The following is a 13,010-nucleotide window of genomic DNA, read 5'->3' as shown; positions in this document are numbered from 1 at the left end:
GCACCACCTGAGGAGCAGCAATCAGGCTGTCTCCCCAGCTCCGGCCCTACTTTCCCCTCCCTCACTGTCCTGGAAGCTGCAGGGTCTCAACTTCTCCCCACCCCAACCCCGCCATCAAGAAAAGCCTCGCCCCGTTCCCTGGCTCTTCCAAAAGTTTATTGATCATATTTACATCTATTGCAAATAGCGAGAAGGCAGCAGGGGCCCAGCCTCAGACATCATCTCTGCTCCAAGATGTGAGGGCCCGGGGGTGCCTGGGTCTTCCTGTCCCCTGGCGGAGGGAGACCTGAGGTGCAGAGATGACTCTTCTTGCTCCTTCTTTCAGGGTGTTGGACCCGCTCCCCCAGGGATTCTGGACCCCAGAGGCTGCCTCATCAGCTCAAGGCACAAACACTGTGGTGACGGGTGGGCAGGCACCCCCTGGCCCTGTGCATCTTCCCGCCTTTGGTCTTGCCCACGTCCCCTCATGGTCCCACACTGGGCAGGGACTGGCTGGGGGGACACTTACACCCCAGCCCAAGCCCCTTAACTCCTGGACCACGGCCAGTCCTCCTTAGAGGCTGGAGTCCAAGCACCATCAGTGTCCTGGACTGGGGTGGCTTCCCTGTCCTCACAGCATAGGGGCACAGCGAGCCCGGCAAGGGGGAACTGTGGCTGGGGACTGGCCAGGCAGGGGGTCTCCTGTCCCCTTCCCGGAGCGTCCTGTCCCCATATGGAAAATGAGGGCAGAGCTGGGGAGAAGTGGGGGCAGCGATGCTTTCCCCCAGATCTCCCTCCTGCTTCCTGCTGGCCCGGAGCAACATCGCCCCAAGCTAGGGGCATGATCCCTTCTGGCAGCCTTGGTGGCTCTGGGGGTTCAGGAGCCCAGACCTCCCCACGCCACCCTAGCTGGCAGGCCACGTGGGCACCCAGGCTGTAGGGCCTAAGGCTTGCCCGGAGGAGCTGCTGGGGAGACAAGGGCGAGGGGATGGACTCCCCGAGGTCGTGCGCCCTCCTCCACCGGGCCAGCTCCCGCCTTGGCTACGCCAGGAGGCGGATGACCCCGTTGTCTGAGCCCAGCAGGAGGTGGCGTTTGGTGGGCAGCAAGGCCAGGCTGGTGAGCGTGCCGCGGAAGTTCTCGGAGCTGAGCTTGGTGGTGGCCTGGGAAGGCGGCTCAAGCAAGGAGCAGACACCGATCTTGTTGGCCACGGTGCCCGTCACCACCTCGCTGCCATACAAGTCGAAGGTGTGGATGGGATCAGAGGCGGACTTGTAGTGATGCGTGGGCTTCGGCTCCAGCTCCTTCCAGACGGTCAAGGAGTGGTCGGAGGAGGAGCTGACCAGGAGGCTGCCCTCCACCGCCTGCCCGGGGAGAGGAGAGCCTCAGCGGGGCCCAGGGGCTTCCTGTCCCCTCCCACATGGTCCCCCAGGAAGACAGGGCGTCCTGAGCTGGGGACGGGCTGCCCCCCTCCCACGTTACATTAATGTTCGTTAATTTGAATGTATTTAAGAGTCATTGGCCTAGTCATCATTACAACTTGGGCAGTTACTACATCAGGTATAATGTCAGACACGTTAAACGTCTTACTGCAGTTCCTCTTCCTAACAGCTCTCTAAGACAGATGCTGTCATTGTTTCCATTCTGCAGAGGCCAAAACTAAGGCTCAGAAGAGTCAAGTAATCATACAAGGTCACAGAGCCAATAAGAGGCGGAGCCAAGATTAACACCCAGGCCGACCCCAGAGACATCCTGATGTTTTCTTGGAAAATCAGAATTTAGAGGCACCCAGAAGCCAGGGTCCCCTGAGGGGCCCTGGAGGAAGCCAGAGGCGGCCTGCCCCCAGCAGTGGGCAGTGCATGTCCCCTGGCTGCCACTGGCTGCCACTGAGGATGGGGAGGGAGTCCCAGGTGCCTGGAAAGATCCTCCCACAGGTAGCCTGTTCCTCCCCTCCTGTCCCTCTGTGAGCTGTTCCCTGAGGTCTGGGACCAAAACTGGGGCAGGGGTGGAGGTGGGGGCAGGATTCCCAAGCTTGATCCGCTCCGGCCTTCCCCAGGACAGCCCGGCAAGGGGCACGGACTCTGCTCAGTGGTCTGGAGGCAGTAAACAGCCTCCCAGCTGAGCTTTATTTAACCTGAACTGGGTCACGGACAGGGCCCGACCCCTGATCCTCCAAACAAGGCAAATATGGACAAGGGTTACTCATTAGAGCATCTCCAGGAAGCAGCAGGGTCAGCACCGCTCCCTGGTTCCCGCCCCCGGACGGGGGGGGGGGGGGGGGGGCCTGCCTCCTGGCACCCCACCCCCACGGCTCCTGACCCGCCCTGCCCATCAGTCCTTGGGCAGGGACAAGGGAGGTCAGCTTGAGCCTGTCCTGGGTGGGCCCGAAGCAGCGAGGAGGGGAAGGGGACCTGGGCTGTCACCTTGATCTGCAGGATGTCTCCTTCATGGGCAGGCCAGCCCCGCAGAACCAGGCCTGTACGGGTGTCCAGGAGCACCATGAAGCCCGAGGAGAAGCCGGCCACGACACTCCGGCCGCTGGGGCTGACAGCCAGGGAGCGAACCAGACCAGGGTTCAGCCCGCCGCTCAGGCGGAACTCATGCTGCGGGCAGAGGAAGACAGCTGAGGTGCCACCACCTGTTCCACCCCTCGGCACCCCAAGGCCCAGTTCCCCTTCAACCCACAGCCGGAAGGCCTGAGTCTCGTCTCCCCTCGAGGGGAGGGCTCCCTGCATCCCACGCCAGAGTCCCAGCCCCCAGGGTTTGCCGCTGCGGGGATGTGTCTCCCAAGAGAAACCACCCTGGCCTCCTCTCTTTGGGGTTTCTCCTTCCTGCCCAGCACCCGTGCCAGGGCTCAGGGACCCAGCCGCTCCTGACCTGCAGGCCAGGCTTCCTGCAGTCCACAAAGCGCAGGGTCGAGTCAGAGCTGGCCATGGTGATGCTGGTGTAGGGGGCGGGCATGACAGCCACAGCAGTCAGGGGCACCCGGCTGTCCGACGGCTCCACCGTGCGAAGGGTCTTCCCTAGGAAGGAAAGGCGCAGGTGGGTCTGGGGTCCCAGCAACTGATGGCGAGCCCTGCCTCCTCCTGTCCCTCCCACCTCCCCCACTGCTGCCTCCGGCCTACACCAGAGCCACAGCAATGCGGGATCCGAGCCGCGTCTGCAACCTACACCACAGCTCACGGCAACGCCGGATCGTTAACCCACTGAGCAAGGGCAGGGACCGAACCCGCAACCTCATGGTTCCTAGTCGGATTCGTTAACCACCGCGCCATGACGGGAACTCCCTAAAGATGTTTCTTGACCCTCCCGCCTTCCTGCTCCCACAGCCAAGCCAGGCTCCCCTCCTCACAGCAGCCCCTGACCAAAAGCTACCTTCCTCTCTACCTCAGTGCTACCTCAGCCCCCAACTCCCTGCTTTTTTTCCCCATTTTTTAAGGTTTTATTGAAGTACAGTGGATTCGGAATGCTGTGATCATTTCCGCCGTGTGACAAAGTGATGTCATTACATGTGTACCTCCACTCTCGGCGTTTTAACCTTCCCTCTCCCTCTGAGGATGACCAAAAACAAGCGAGCGACTGTTTACCACACAGGTACTACGTGCTATCTGATAAACCAATCGCCTATGCGCTATCTTCTAGAGCAGTTGTTCTGATTCCCATTTTACAGACGGGAAAACTGATGCTTCCGGCAGCAAAATGGCAGAGCCGATTCAAACTCAGGTATGATCGAGTCTAAGTTCTGACTGCTCCTCTCTGTGACCTCACTGGGTCACCCCCACACCACATACAATTACACCCCGACCCCGCCAGCCTGGGTGGAGTATAGGATGGCAGCAACAGAACAGGCCTCACCTGGGCCCGCTCACCTGTGAAGGGGTCCCAGATGTGCACAGCCCCGTCACAGCTCACCACACACTGCGGGGCCTCGAGCTGGCCCACGAAGAAGACGCTCTTGCGGTGCTGGGTGTAGACGAGGCGCGGGGCTGTCTCCCGGGTGCCGTCCCCGGAGTTGTAGAGTGGCCAGAGGCGCACAGTGCGATCCTTGCTGCCACTAAGAAAAAAGTCCTCGCTGCTCAGGGGCACCACGCACTTGATGGCCCCTGAGTGGCCTGGGAAGCTCTGCAGGCGGATCTGGTGGAAGCGGAAGTGGGCATCCTGCTGGCTGACGCCAATCTCGTACTGCCAGTAGGCCAGCCAGTTCCCGCTCAGCCCGTGGGCGCTCCGCGGCAGCTCCCGCTTCAGCGCGTTGTCCTCGCTCAGGCTGCCGACGCCCCCACCACCCACCCCGGAGATGGGGCCCAGCGGGCCAGGGCTCTCAGGCTGGGAGTCGCCGGGGATCTGGATTCGGTTCCCGACCAGGACACTCCCAAAGGTCCCCGAGTGGCCGTCATCCTGGGGGCAGCTCCCTCCCTGGGGGTCCCACTCAGGGCCGGTGCTGGGCGCGGTGGGCTCCAGGCTGGCAGGGCTGCGACTGCTTGGGCTGATGCTCTCCAGGTACAGCCCTGCCAGCTGCCCCACCAGCTCGTGGTTGGGGATGATTTTCCGGATGATATCACCTGGATGGGAGCGGGAGAGGGCCTGAGGTTAGGGGAGATGGCAAGTCACTGCCACCACCCACCCAAGGGCTTGGGAAGCACAGAAGACAGGCCAGGCCCTGGCTGTGCAACTCTAAGCAAGTAGCTCTTCATCTCTGAGCCTTGGTTTCCTCCCCAGGGAAAACGTGGATTCATTCCTTCACTGTGCACACGTGAGCACCTTCCACATGTGCTGGGGGCCTTGATGGGCATCAGAATCAGAATGGCGAACAAGGGAGTTCCTGTCGTGGCTCAGCGGTAAAGAACCTGACTAGGATCCATGAGGATGTGTGTTCGATCCCCGGCCCCACTCAGTAGGTTAAGGATCCGGTGTTGCCGTGAGCTGTGGTGTAGGTCACAGACGTGGCTTGGATCTAGCGTTGCTGTGGCTCTGGTGTAGACCAGCAGCTGCAGCTCCCATTTGACCCCTAGCCTGGGAACCTCCATATGCCGCAGGTGCAGCCCTAAAAAGACAGGTTGTGTTCTCCCTCCCACAGCTTAGATTGCAGTGGAGGGAAAATGACATTTCTGACCAGGGCTGTTCACCTGATTCAGGGAGACACATACAGACACTCCACACGGGGGGCCTGGCCTGTACAGGAAGCTGCGTCAGCAGTGGGCTGATCGTTCCTCTCAAAAGATGTCAGGACATCAGCCTGACTCCAGTGCCCTCCCAGGGACAGGCTAGGCCACCTGTGCCTCCTTGCTGGCTAATGATCAGTCCCTGTAAGTGTCACCTGGGAACTCAGGGATCTAAGGCGAAACCCCTGTGCTCTGACCCAGAAAACTGCTTAACAGCCACTATTGACTCTGGGGGCAGGGGGAGCATGGGGCCGCAGAGGCTGTGAGGGAACGTGATGGGGCAGTACCCAACAGGCAGGAGAAGGGCACGTAGATTGTGTATGCCATCTCCAAGGTGAACACCTTCTGCAGCTCGTCCAGCACGGTGGGGTCCACCAGCCGCAGCTGCCCGTCAGAGAAGGCCACCTCCGGCAGCTGGCCCTCACTGCGGCCCATGGGCTCCAGCTTCCGATCCTGCGGGCAGGAAGCCCAGGGAGTCAGCTGAGGCCACAGCCCCTGGCCAGCCCCCCAACCCCCCCAGCCAGGTAGGTCTGCCCACCTGGTGCTGAAGATCATGCAGACAAGAGAAGACTTGAAAGAAGGTGGCCACAGGCTCACTCAGGTGCTGCTGGACCATTTCCTGGCCGATGCGCAGGCAGATGAGGGCGATGAGGCTGATGGTTTTCACACACAGGACAGTCCGGGCCTGGGCTCCGCTTGGGAACCTGGAAACAGAACTTAAGAGCTCCAGACCCCCTGACTGTAAGCTCCAGAGCCCTCAACTCTGGCACCTTCCCAGAATCTATCAAAAGCTATCAATGAGGAGTTCCCATCGTGGCACAGTGGTTAATGAATCCGACTAGGAACCATGAAGTTGCAGTTTCGATCCCTGGCCTTGCTCAGTGGGTTAAGGATCTGGCGTTGCCGTGAGCTGTGGTGTGGGTTGCAGATGCAGCTCGGATTCCGTGTTGCTGTGGTTCTGGTGTAGGCCGGTGGCTACAGCTCCAATTAGACCCCTAAGCTTGGGAACCTCCATATGCCACAGGAGCGGCTCAGGAGAATGCAAAAAAAGACAAAAAAAAAGCTGTAAATGAAAGGAGCTATAAAACCAACTGGTCCAGGAGTTCCCGCTGTGGCACAACGGGGTTGGTGGCATCTTGGGAGTGCTGGGACGCAGGTTCAATCCCCCGCCCAGCACAGTGGGTTAAGGATCGGCATCGCCACAACTTAGGTCGCAGCTGCGGCCCGGATCTGATTCCTGATTGGGGAAAACCATGTGCCAAAAAAAAGAAACAAAAAAACAAAAAAAAAGGTCCAAACCAGGTGAGGGACCGCGGCACAGAAACGTGGGGCTGGGCTTGGCGTCACCCAGCTGGGGTGGGAACCAGGACTCCTGATGCCCCCCACCCCAGTAGCCCCCTCAGTGGGCTGCTCCCCGGCGGGGTGGGGCGGGCTTACCCCGTGATGAGGGACGTGAGGAAGCTGAGCACGGGCAGCAGGACCTCATGGCTGATCCGGGGCAGGATGTCCATGAGCGTCGTATCTGACAGGTACACGATGATGCTCTGGGTCAGTGTCACCGCGGCCAGCAGCCCCGCCTCCTTGCGGCTGTTCAGTCGACTGGGGCCTGAGGTGCTGCCCGGGGCCACCTAGGATCACAGAGCACATGAGGGCCAGGTTGGCCCGTGGACCCCTTGGAGGTCCTGCCTCGGCCCTCAGGCTCCTCAGCCTCCCAGACCCCTCAGCCTCCCAGACCCCAGCTGCCAAATGGTGACGGACCAGGTAGCTGATGTAGGGCAGGTACTGGTAGGTGAGGACGGGCTCCCCGTACAGGTGGGCGACGTGGAGGAGGCAGCTGAGCACGGGTCCCGACACTATATCCCCCAGGACGGGTCTCTTCTGGTAGATGTTGCCAGCACTCAGCGGGGGGCTCTCGCCATTGCTCGCCGTGAACTGCTGCCGGGTGGGCCCTGCCAAGGAAGGACCAGCAGCCCTGAGTAGCTAGCAGGGGGCAGCAGGGATGTGGGCCTTCCGGGGACGGCGCCAGCCGCTGCTGCTCACTCTGGCCGAGGGTCTGCCCTGAGCCCTACCGGAGGAAGGAAGGGGCTTACAGACTGGGACCCGGGACCTGGCCGGGAGGTGGCCTGAGATGAGAGTGGGAAGGATCCACTACAGGGGGCTGAAAACGGGCAAAGGGCTGGAGGAAGCCCCATCCCCGGCCTCACCAACATAACACGACGTCAGCAGGCGGAGCAGGTTCCGGGCCACATGGCGAGAGGCCACTGTTGGACCAAGCTTGGCGGACAGCCAGCGGACCATCTTGCAGGCTGTATCTGCAGGGCGGGAGCAGGCCCTGAGCTCGTCAGATACGCAGCTCGCTGCTCCCCACCCCAGCCCCAGGCACCCCGCCCAGCCAACGCTGGCTCCAACCCTGCCAGGGAGCCTGGTCGCCCCACACCACAGCCCTCCTCCAACAGCGGCGGAGGTGGCCTGTGGGAATCAGCCTGCTCCGGGCTCCTCTCCTCGGGCATAACTTGCAGGGAGGTTGTCCTTTCCGTGAATCTCCCCCAGCTCCTCAGAGAGATCTTGGCTACCTCCCATCTGGCCTGTGCCCCTTCTCTTCTCTTCGCGCTCTCAGCCTAACTACACTGGTCTTTCGCCAATTCTTTAATGGAACGTCAACAGCCTCAGAGCCTCGCACATGCTGTTCCTTCTGCCTGGAATGCATGCGCTTCCCACCGCGGACCCTGCCAGTTTCGCCCAGCTACCTCCCCCGCATTGAACCTCAACTGGAAGGTTGAGGAAGGTTCTTTCTTTCAAGGAAGCTTTCTCTAACCCCTGAAAATGAGACTCAAGCTCATTCCCTCGCGGTACCTGGCCACGCTCTCCAGAGCACTGCGGTAACCTGCACTTCCGGCGGACTGCCCACGATGTGGCATCTCCTCCGCTGGAGGCGAGCTCCAGGAGGGCAGGCCCCGTCTCTGCTGCGTGTGGATCCGTTCAATCCACTGCCTGGCGCGGAGCAGGGCCCCAGCAGATGATAACCGTCTGACCAAGGCCTCCAGGCCTGAGGACTCACCAAGAAGGATCTTCTGTTCTTTGCCCTCCGACTGCTCCGTCAGTGGCTCCTCTTCTTCCTCCCCGTCGTCGGCCCCGCTGCCACCGGCCACAACCGAATCCATGGACAGCACCGTGTCCGAGAGCGTGAGCTCAGCCGCCTCGGGGACCTCGTCTTGCTCCTCCTCCCCCTCCTCCAACACCACACAGCCATCCTCCTCCTCCTCTTCCTCCTCGGAGCCCTCGCTTTGCTTCAAGTCCTGGCTGCTGTCGCCTGACCTGAGGCTGCTCTTGTCCACTGGGGCGCCGCCTTCGTCGGCCACCCGCTCCTCACCCAGGGACGTCTCACTGGTGCTGCTCTTGTCGCTCAGCCGGCCCAGGCTCACAGCCTCGGCCTCCTGGGGCTGAGGAGACTCAGCCACGTAGAGCCCGGCCTGGAAGTCCTCTGTCTCAGGGAGGTCGGCCTGGTCATGGAAGCTGACACCAGACGTGTAGTCCGGGAGCCCCAGGCCCGAGGAGGCAGCGGGCTCCCCATCCATCTGCATCTCCTCCCCAAAGGCGCAGGAACTGGGCCCGGCCCCCGGGAGCCCGCTCTCCTCATCCTCAGCAGCCCCCACCAGCCCCTTGCTTTCCTCCTGGGAGGCCTCCACACCAGCCAGCACCTGCAGGATGTGGGGCAGCAGGTGGACCAGAAAGGCCTGCAGGCCCAGCCGCACGATCAGCTGGGCCACGAAGCAGTCGGTGTACAGGTAGAAGCGGCCATGGAGCCGGCAGGGGCTCTCGTAGGCACCAATGAGAGGCTTCAGTAGGTACTTATTAGCATTTTTGGGGCCCAGGGCCTTGGCAACAGGCTCAAATAGGTACCAGGCGGTATACACGGCCGTGTGCTCCTCAGACATGAGTGACAGCACGAAAGGCAGCAGGATCTCCAGGCCCTCGGGGGTGATGTCACTCAGAACGGCACCCAGTTGCTGCCACAGAGCAAAGACCAGTTCCCGCCCCTGGGCCTCGTCCTCCACGCGCTTTGCCTGGTACAGGAGGATGAACTTGTGCAGCGCCGGGAAGTACGGAGGGAAGGGAACCACGGAGCTCAAGGGGCTGAGGAGCTGGGCCGGGCACGGTGGGGGCAACCCCTGGGAGATGGGCCTGTACTCAAACAGCGGGTCCAGCCTGCCCCTCCCTGCAACCACGGGGCTTTCAGGGCCACTCAGCTGCAGGAGCATGTCCAGCACGGGCTGCAGAGACACAGGGACCTCCTTGAGATAGCGCCTGCAGAGCCCTCGAACCGCCTTGAAGCGTACCCACAAGGGCGCGTCCGGCTGCAGTGTCCGGACCCTGGTGGCAAACACCATCTCAGCCAACAGGACACCCAGCGCCTGCATATCCCGATGAAAGAGGTCCCGCAGCTGCGCCGTGGGCTGGACCTGGGGCTGCTCTGGCACCTCCAAGCGGCCCCCTAGGCCCTTGGTCAGGAAGTTGCCTAGTTTCTCCAGCTCTTCCAGAGCCTGCACAGGATTGAAGCCCTCTGGAAGAAGAACCCTGCCCTCCTCACCCTCCCCAGGGTCTGCCCCAGCAGCTTTGTTCCTGCGGCCTGGTCGAGAGGCTGATGCCCCTGAGAAAGACAGGAGGCCGGCGGGAGCTTGACTGGAGGAGGAGGACGGGCTGGAAGAGGGGCCCAGCTGGTCACCTGCTTTCCCAGCGAGGGAGATGGAATCCAGAGCTTCTGTGGCCTGCTCCAAGTCATCCTCCCCCACCGCGGGCCTGTCCCGGGCCCAGCCAGCCTCACAGGGAGTGGCCTCCAAGACTGGCCTGCCCATTCCATTCGCAAGCTGTCCAGGGAGGTCCTCCCGGCCTGTGCTCTCCTGGATGGTCTGGAACAACAGCCTGGGGATGAGTGGAGGTTCAGGGGCCAGGGCAGGGGCCCCGGCCAGGCGCTGGGGGTGGGGCTGATCGAAGAGCTGTACCACGCCGTAGTTGGTCAGGTGCGTGTGGGCGTCCACCAGGTGCAGACACACGTTCTTCTCCTTCACGGCTTCCTTGCCCTGAAGCTTGTAGCCAAAGGTGAGGTCGATCCAGTGGTGCAGGTCCTGGGACACCTCTCGGCTCTCCAGCAGTGCCCGGTGGGCAGCCACGAACTCCTGGCTGGAGCTGCACCAGGCTGGCACGTCCAGGTCAGGCATGTCGGGGTGGATGGAGCAGAAGATGGAGGGATCGGTGTAGAACTCGGGGATGCACTCATCCGGGGTCCAGCTCTGCATCCGCTCCATGCTGGCGGGATATTCATGGGGCTCCCACTGCGCCCGCACGTGTCCACAGAGCACCGACCGGGGTGTGCGCCGAGCCTTGTACACGTAGTACGTGATGTCCGAAAGCACGTCGGAGATGTGGTGAGGAACGTGAGGGGGCTCCCCGCCGCCCGCCCCGCCGGCCACAAACGCCTGCCGCGTCATCTCATACGTGAAGTCCAGCTGCTTATCCCCCTTGTTGAGGCGGAACTTAGACTTGCGCAGGTCTCTGAAGCGCCCGTGGGGCGTGGTGAAGTCCACCACCCAGGGCAGCACTGGGTGGTAATTGGGATCCCCCTGCCGCCGACCTGCCAACCGATTCAGCTGCATGAGGTAGTGGAAGTTGCTGATGCGGCCATGCACCCAGTCTAGCACAAGGCCCCTAAGTTCCTCCTGGCAGGTGGGACACCCAGGTCCCCGTCCTCCCTCCTCTCCAGGCTCCGCGCCCACCCCGTTCCTTGCCACAGGGCTCTCCTCATTTTCATCCTCCTTGGGCCTCTCATAAGCACGCAGGTCCAGCCGGAGCTCACTGCAGAGCTTCTCATCCACAGCGATGTGGTGCAAAGACAGGGGCCCGCAGGACAGTCCCTGGCGATGACAAGCATCCATGGCCCTCAGTACACGGAAGAGAATGAAGAGCACCTTGGCTTGGCTGTTGGTCAGCTTGGCAGGGCTGAAGGTGACCACGTCATGCAGGGAGAACTGCACATAAGGGTGCACCACGTAGAGCATCCCTGGGGACTCCAGCAAAGCCTCAGCTCTCAGAAGACTGGGAGAGGCCGGACAGCCCCGTGGGGGACAGGGACCATCTCTGGCATATGATGGGCATTGGGTAGTTTCACCCACCGGCAGGAAGGGGCAACCATAGACCCTCTGCAGAGCTTGTCGTACTGAGTCCAGGGCAGGGACAGCTGAGGGGGCAGGAATATGACTATAGGGCTGCCCATAAGTATGATATGCGTGGCGCCACAGGTTGCGATAATTCTGGGCAGCCACATCCTGCATGAAGCGAGTGAGGGTCTCTGGGCTGCAGGACCCCTCCTCAAAAGGCAGGCCGCCCAGCGGGTAGGAGAGCCTCCGTTTCCGCAGCCCATGCACCTCCACTCGGGTCCAGCCGGGGGGCAGCCTCTGCACGGAGCGCTGCAGAAGAGTCCTCACTTCCGCTTCGCCCAGGCCTTCTGCGCGGGGACAGGGTCCCAGGGGCAGCCGGCGCTCGCGGAGGCTGGCCAGCCAGCGCGCGGGCACTAGGGCCACCACGTGGGTGCCCCCTGGGGCTGGAGCCAGCTGCCGGGCATCGATGTTCAGGTCCCTCTCCACGCTTCGGAGCAGTTCCTCCATGTCGGGGCTCAGGGCCGGTGACCAGCCCTCGGCTTCGGTGGTAAGAGCGACTTCCCGCCCCCTGTTCCCCAGGGCCATCCCCTCTTGGCCGCCTGGGGGCAGCGCGGGGCTGAGCCTGGCCAAGGCCCTCCTCGCCACAGCTTCCGGGGTGGCAGGCCGGGCGGGTAGGTGAGGATGGGCGAGGGACAGGGGCTGGGGCGGAGGCAGCGGGGGTGGGCTGGGGACAGAGGGGGGGCGGGGGCGCTCTTACCCCTCCGTAGGGTCTGGCGCTCCCGGCGCGGCGGGGCGGGGGCTGCAGGGCGCCAGCGCGGGGCGCCACCGTGACGGGTCAGCTGATGCTGATCACGTGATCGCCCCGACACGGAAACAACCGCACGTGGCTCGACTAAGCTAGGGGGGACCCCGCCTCTCGCTCGCACCACCGCTCGCCCCGCCTTGGCTGAGCGCTTTTGCTTGGTCTGGTGGCGACTTCGCTTCCTCCTGGGCTGAAAGGAGCAAGGGAGGGGGACACTGAGCGGCCCAAAAGCTTTCTCCTCCCTGCTCGTCCTCCTCCTGGCACCGGGGCGCGGACTAAGGAGGTTTTGTCTAGAGATCACAGCCTTTAACCGGCTGAATATCCCCGCCGCCACCGCCACCACCTCGCTCTGGTTTTACAGATAAGACACCGAAGCGGGAGTTGGGACTTTTGACATCGAGTCCCTTCACTGCCTCCATGCTGCCTTCCAAAAGAAAGAGCGTTAATTTTCCAAAATATTTCGTCAGTAACACTCCACTTGGCCCTCAGGACACTCAGTGAGGTAGGAAGGAGGATTATTATTATGTTTCACAGGTGAAAACCAAGGACCTCCAAAGAGGCTTATCCAGTTGGCAGAATGGAGACTTAGAATCTGGAGCACAGACGGTCTGCCCGGGAGTCCTTTCCACTGACAGCCCTCCTAAGGCCTTTTGTGTGTGTGTGCTTCTGGGCAGTCTGGGGGAGAGAAGTAGCCCAGGCTCAAAGGCCTGGAGTTCTTGGGAGGAAATGTTCCCCCAAGACTTCCTGTTGGAGATCTGCCTCTGCTGTGCCACAGAGCCTGCCTGCTGTGGTCAGGGCCTTGCAGATGCCACGGTGGCTGGGAGGAGGGTGCAGCACAGGACAGAGAGCAGAAACCAGAGAGCTGGCACCAAAGCTGCAGGAGTCCTTCCAGGGTCTCAGTTATGATTCATTTGCAGGAT

General features: G+C 62.1%; 1 protein-coding gene and 1 long non-coding RNA gene across 6 annotated transcripts; one reads left to right on the top strand and one right to left on the bottom strand.

Moving 5' to 3' along the window:
- Positions 1–134: 134 nt before the first annotated feature.
- WDR81 (WD repeat domain 81) lies at positions 135–12,130 on the bottom strand. Of its 5 annotated transcripts, none has more exons than XM_047759091.1 (10): positions 8,195–12,130; positions 7,341–7,448; positions 6,895–7,085; positions 6,574–6,764; positions 5,675–5,840; positions 5,424–5,589; positions 3,847–4,536; positions 2,855–3,000; positions 2,401–2,580; positions 135–1,341 (listed from the first exon to the last, which is right to left on the bottom strand). In XM_047759091.1, the coding sequence occupies exons 1-10, from the start codon at positions 11,871–11,873 to the stop codon at positions 1,021–1,023; spliced, it is 5,838 nt and encodes a 1,945-aa protein (XP_047615047.1). In that variant the 5' UTR covers positions 11,874–12,130; the 3' UTR covers positions 135–1,020. The 5 variants fall into 5 exon arrangements, 4 of the variants coding, with proteins under 4 accessions (XP_047615047.1, XP_047615050.1, XP_047615048.1 ...); XM_047759094.1 differs by lacking the exon at positions 8,195–12,130 and adding an exon at positions 7,990–8,185; XM_047759092.1 differs by lacking the exon at positions 7,341–7,448 and having other exon boundaries at positions 8,195–12,029.
- Positions 1,137–5,611, top strand: LOC125115203 (uncharacterized). The gene is made up of 7 exons (XR_007132005.1): positions 1,137–1,225; positions 1,628–1,911; positions 2,433–2,605; positions 3,417–3,571; positions 3,648–3,700; positions 4,694–4,812; positions 5,488–5,611. It is a non-coding gene; the product is annotated as an uncharacterized LOC125115203 (long non-coding RNA).
- Positions 12,131–13,010: the final 880 nt, after the last annotated feature.

The sequence above is a fragment of the Phacochoerus africanus genome, chromosome 14, assembly GCF_016906955.1.
Source record: "Phacochoerus africanus isolate WHEZ1 chromosome 14, ROS_Pafr_v1, whole genome shotgun sequence".
NCBI classification, from domain to species: domain Eukaryota; kingdom Metazoa; phylum Chordata; class Mammalia; order Artiodactyla; family Suidae; genus Phacochoerus; species Phacochoerus africanus.
The sequence above is the reverse complement of the archived record's forward strand: the minus strand, read 5'-3'. Positions and strand labels throughout refer to the sequence as shown.

Coding starts and splice junctions, on each gene's coding strand:
- WDR81 (XM_047759091.1), bottom strand. CDS start 11,873: ATGGCCCTGGGGAACAGGGGGCGGGAAGTCGCTCTTACCACCGAAGCC. Junction 7,449..8,194: donor AGAACAGAAGATCCTTCTTG/GTGAGTCCTCAG, acceptor CCCGCCCTGCAG/ATACAGCCTGCAAGATGGTC. Junction 2,581..2,854: donor GCAGGAAGCCTGGCCTGCAG/GTCAGGAGCGGC, acceptor CTCTGCCCGCAG/CATGAGTTCCGCCTGAGCGG.